Genomic DNA, 4,407 nt, shown 5'->3' on the forward strand with positions numbered 1-4,407 from the left:
AAAATCGTATTCTTGCAACAACATGCTCCAGCTGGCTAATCTAGGCGATGGATTCTTTAAATTAAGCAAAAAGCTCAATGGTTGATGATCAGTTATTAGTGTAAAATGATTTGACACTAGAAAAGGTTTAAATTGCATGACTGCAAAGATTATAGCCAAGGCTTCTTTCTCAGTAGTACTGTAGTTCAATTCTGACTTTTTTAACAGTCTAGACGCATAAGCTACTGGCTGTCTAGAATTCTCATCTATCTGTACTTCTAAGCATGCTGCGACACAATATGAAGATGCATCAGCAGATACCACGAAAGGTCGGGAAAAGTCAGGGTAGACCAACAAAGGTGGGGTGGTCAGAACAGTTTTTAACTGGTCGAAAGCCTGCTGCGTTGAGCTGTTCCAGACGAATGGTGTTTCTTTCTTCGTCAAATTTGTTAGAGGTCTCGCAATCTCCGAAAAATTTGGAATAAATTTCCTGTAAAATCCTGCCATTCCTAGAAAAGATCGCACTTGTTTCGCAGTTCTTGGGGCTCGACACTCTCGAACGGCAGCCACGTTGTCGGGATCGGGGCGAATACCTTCAGAATTGATTAAATGCCCAAGGTATTTTAATTGTTCTTTTAGGAACTCACATTTCTTAGGTTTTAGCTTAAGGTCGTATTCTCTCAGACGCTGGAAAACCTTTCGCAGCTTCGAAAAATGAGAATCCAGGTCGGACGAAGCAATAATTATGTCGTCGAGGTAGGCGAAAATGGATTCCTTCCCAAGGTCATGAAGCACCAAGGAGAGGGCCCTTACGAACGCAGAGGGCCCGTTCTTCAATCCAAATGGCATTCGGGAAAATTCATACAAAGATTCCCCAGTGGTGAAGGCGGTTTTGTGCCGATCAGCTGGGTGCACCTCAATTTGGTGGAAACCACTTTGCAAATCGAGCGAAGAGAAATATCGCGCCTGACCAAGAGTTTGTAGTATTTGATCAATATGAGGGAGAGGAAAGCAATCAGAGAGAGTCTTAGCGTTCAATCTCCGAAAGTCCACACAGAGTCTGTAACTAGCATCTCGTTTCTTGACTAAAACAATTGGCGCCGCATATGGGGAATGGCTTGGTTGTATGATGTTGGCTTCCAAAAGTTCATTTACCTGCCTTCGAACTTCATCTTTTAACAAAAATGGAACTCTATAAGCCGTCTGCTTGACCGGTATGGTATCAGTCAGTCTAATCCTATGCTTTAACACCTTCGAGTTTCCTAACTGAGCTAGTGATTTAGCGAAAATATCTCTATACTCATATAACAAATCGGACAGTTTATGCCTTTGATCATCTGTCAAGTGATCGAGGTCAAAGTCTTGCAAAGTCACAGGAGCTGTAGTTTTCTCATTAGCTTCCTCACCTGTAAAAACGACTGTATTATCCCTAACACCCTCAAGACTAGCAATATTCATCCCTTTGGGACGGTGGAGGGGTTCATTAGTCAGATTGGCTACAAGAACAGACACTCTGCCATCTGGACCTAATCTGTCTATTGAGCATTTGACTGCCAAGTCATCACGGCTTAAGTTAGAGTTAGGTTCTGTCAACACTAACTGTTCGGCAGAAGCAGCAAGATGGTTACAAACAGCCGTTACTACTTTTTCTGATGAGGCGGGGATCAAATGCTTGGAAGTTAATTTAGCCACTGACGGTTTTAAATTCAAATACTGGTCTCTTACGCCTTTCTCCTCGCTACCCTCGTCCCTTAAGCAAATGTTCAAAGGGGCAGAGTGTATAATTCCCTTACCCAAGTCTAATGTAAACGAAAATCGCCTTAAAATATTTAATCCTAAGATTACATCGTACTGGTCCTTAAAATTTCCTGAGGCTACCAAAATCTTATCCCGAAAAGTCGCCTGATCTAACTTAAAATTTACTGTAATTTCTGTATGTATTGGAACCACATAACCTGAGACTTCAGTTACAGTTAAATCTGGACGTCTGGGATTCAAGGAGCTATCATGCCTAATTTTTTTAAATAAGTCTGTGCTTAAAAGCGATACACTTGCTCCCGTGTCCACCAAAAACTTGGCTGGGATGCCTTGAACATACCCATTAATTAGCGGCAGTTTGGCATCATTATTTAATATATACACCCCATGTTGCATATTTCTCTGATAGGCATAAGATTTATCGAATCTATGGAAATTCTGGCGAGGGGAAGCGGTTTTATTGCGTTGGAAGTTCCTTCCGTTTCGCACCATGTTCCTTCTTTGTCATAAATAACTCTCCCCATTTTGCCTATAGTCTACATGATTTGGTGATCTTCCCAAAATAGATCTGTGCTGAGTTTGATCAAAGGTACATTCATCTCTGGGTGTTCCCCTTCTTTCCCTTGTAAATGAGCTCATATTATCCCTATTTCGATTGTTATTATAGATTTCATCTGTTACTGTATCTCTATTTCTATTAAAATTACTGCTCTTTCCATTAACATAGGCTGTCCCATTTTTTGGCACTGCAGTGTATTCGCGCATCGAGCGCCAATCATGCCGAGGAGAAAAATTCGGTGCCGGCCGGCGATTGCTTGAACGGCCGCAGCCAGCAAAACGATTCTGTCCCTGCTCCCTAGCGTCTATGTGATTCGGTAACCCATGCTTCCGGTCAAAACTCGTTTCTCCGTAGCGTCGGTACTCGCGGTCATTGATCTCATTCGTAGCGTCTCCTAGCAACGCCCTTCCCGACTGAGAATGGCTTACGGGGAACGCTACGCGATCGCAGAAAGGGGGGAATGCATAAGTTTCAGTATTAAAATTTTGGCTTGGATGATACCTGTTATTATCTGCGCCTTGTGTTTTTAAATTATTATGTGTAATATTATTTACAGCTAGTGTATGTAGTGATTGCTGTAGGTCTTTTATCTGATCCTGCAATGGCTTAATGATTTCTTTAAGATAGTTTTCTTGTTGGTCCCATATTTCTCCATCACTGTTATTCTGACTATACATGGCATTAATTGACCTGTGTTTTGTTTCTGTAATAAGCTCGTTGGTTTCCTCGCGCTTCGCTACTGCAATTGCCTGTGTGAAGGTGACAGGATTTTGTGAAAGAACCAGTCTCCTGATCTTACTTGAAACGCCCCTGAGAAATTGAGCCAGCATTGCTTGATCTAATATTGATAATGCCTCTGGCGACTCACTTTTCGTGTTAAACGCTAAACGGCCCAAATTTTTAACCCTCGTAGCAAAATTTGCTACGGTCTTATTAGGCAATTGTACAGCACGTGAAAAGTTATGTAGACATGTCACACTAGGTTCCGTTTTTTCGAACTGAGCCAAAAATGCATTTTTAAACACACTATAATCTTTTTCCTTACGTAAGTCTACCGAATTTGCGAGGAATTCCGCAGCAAGAGAGCGAACTTTGGACTTACAGACAGCTATTAATTCGCAATTTCCCCAAAGTGCTAATTGTCCTACACTTTCTAGCATTTCAAAAAAATATTGAACAGACGGCCCTTCGTCTGCTTTGCCGGAGAAAACTGGCACTAAACCCAAATAACCAGCAATATTTGCCAAATAAGGTCTGCCCATTTCGGGAGGGGGTTGTGTCTCCTGGGTTCCAAAAAGTGGAACAGAATTTTCTATCCCCGAGGTTTGTGGGCTCTGTCCCTCCATTTTGACTTAATTAGTGTCTGTGTAAAATTAATGTCCCCCAAAATGGTGTGAAGCCTACCTTTCCGTTGAGCTGAAACAGAAATATATTGTTAATAATCAGCAATTCTAAAGCAAAAGGTGTTACAACATGTAGCAACTCATTTTATTCTTAATTTTTGATAAATTTTCTAGTTTAAAACATTACAAGTTGCTGCCTGTTGTTCAATATGAGTGTTCCTGGAGACGTCTGTGTTATTTGTACTGCTGAAAAAAAATGCCTATGACTAGTCTCTGTACACACAACAATCAGTGCTGTCCCAATCCTTTCTATTAGAAGTACTTTCCTCAGTCTACAACCATCAGAATCATTTACGGGCATTCATATAAATCGGGTTTTTCATCCCGCAAGGACACACTTCAATCCTGGACACAATTGGCACCAGTGTTGCGCAGGTCTTTTCTCCGTTGTAGTATAAACTTGCTAGGGTTCCAACAATTCTCAGTTATGGTGTGATGTGTCAGTTAGGAATAAATGTTCTTTGCAAGAGTTACACTAATATTTGCATCCGGAGAAACCTGGCTTTCATGTAATCGTCTAGCAGTTAGTTAGGACAAATCCCGTGTTCTGAAAACTAACCCAGATGGACGTTGAGCTAGTCTGCAACATCAAAGATTGCGTTGTGTGATTTTCACCTTTGACTCCTTTCTATTTGATTAGAATCAAAAGCGCCGCCTTAACAGTTCTTTATCAGTAATCCATTCAAAGAAATCATGTGTCATCAGAGA

General features: G+C 41.3%; 1 protein-coding gene across 1 annotated transcript; it reads right to left on the reverse strand.

Moving 5' to 3' along the window:
- Nucleotides 1-488: 488 nt before the first annotated feature.
- LOC150080281 (uncharacterized) lies at nucleotides 489-2,229 on the reverse strand. Its single transcript, XM_090380676.1, has 2 exons — nucleotides 1,135-2,229; nucleotides 489-572 (listed from the first exon to the last, which is right to left on the reverse strand). The coding sequence occupies exons 1-2, from the start codon at nucleotides 2,227-2,229 to the stop codon at nucleotides 489-491; spliced, it is 1,179 nt and encodes a 392-aa protein (XP_090236802.1).
- Nucleotides 2,230-4,407: the final 2,178 nt, after the last annotated feature.

This window comes from Mastigoproctus giganteus, chromosome 9, assembly GCF_048544385.1.
Source record: "Mastigoproctus giganteus isolate SK-2022 chromosome 9, ASM4854438v1, whole genome shotgun sequence".
Taxonomy (NCBI): domain Eukaryota; kingdom Metazoa; phylum Arthropoda; class Arachnida; order Uropygi; family Thelyphonidae; genus Mastigoproctus; species Mastigoproctus giganteus.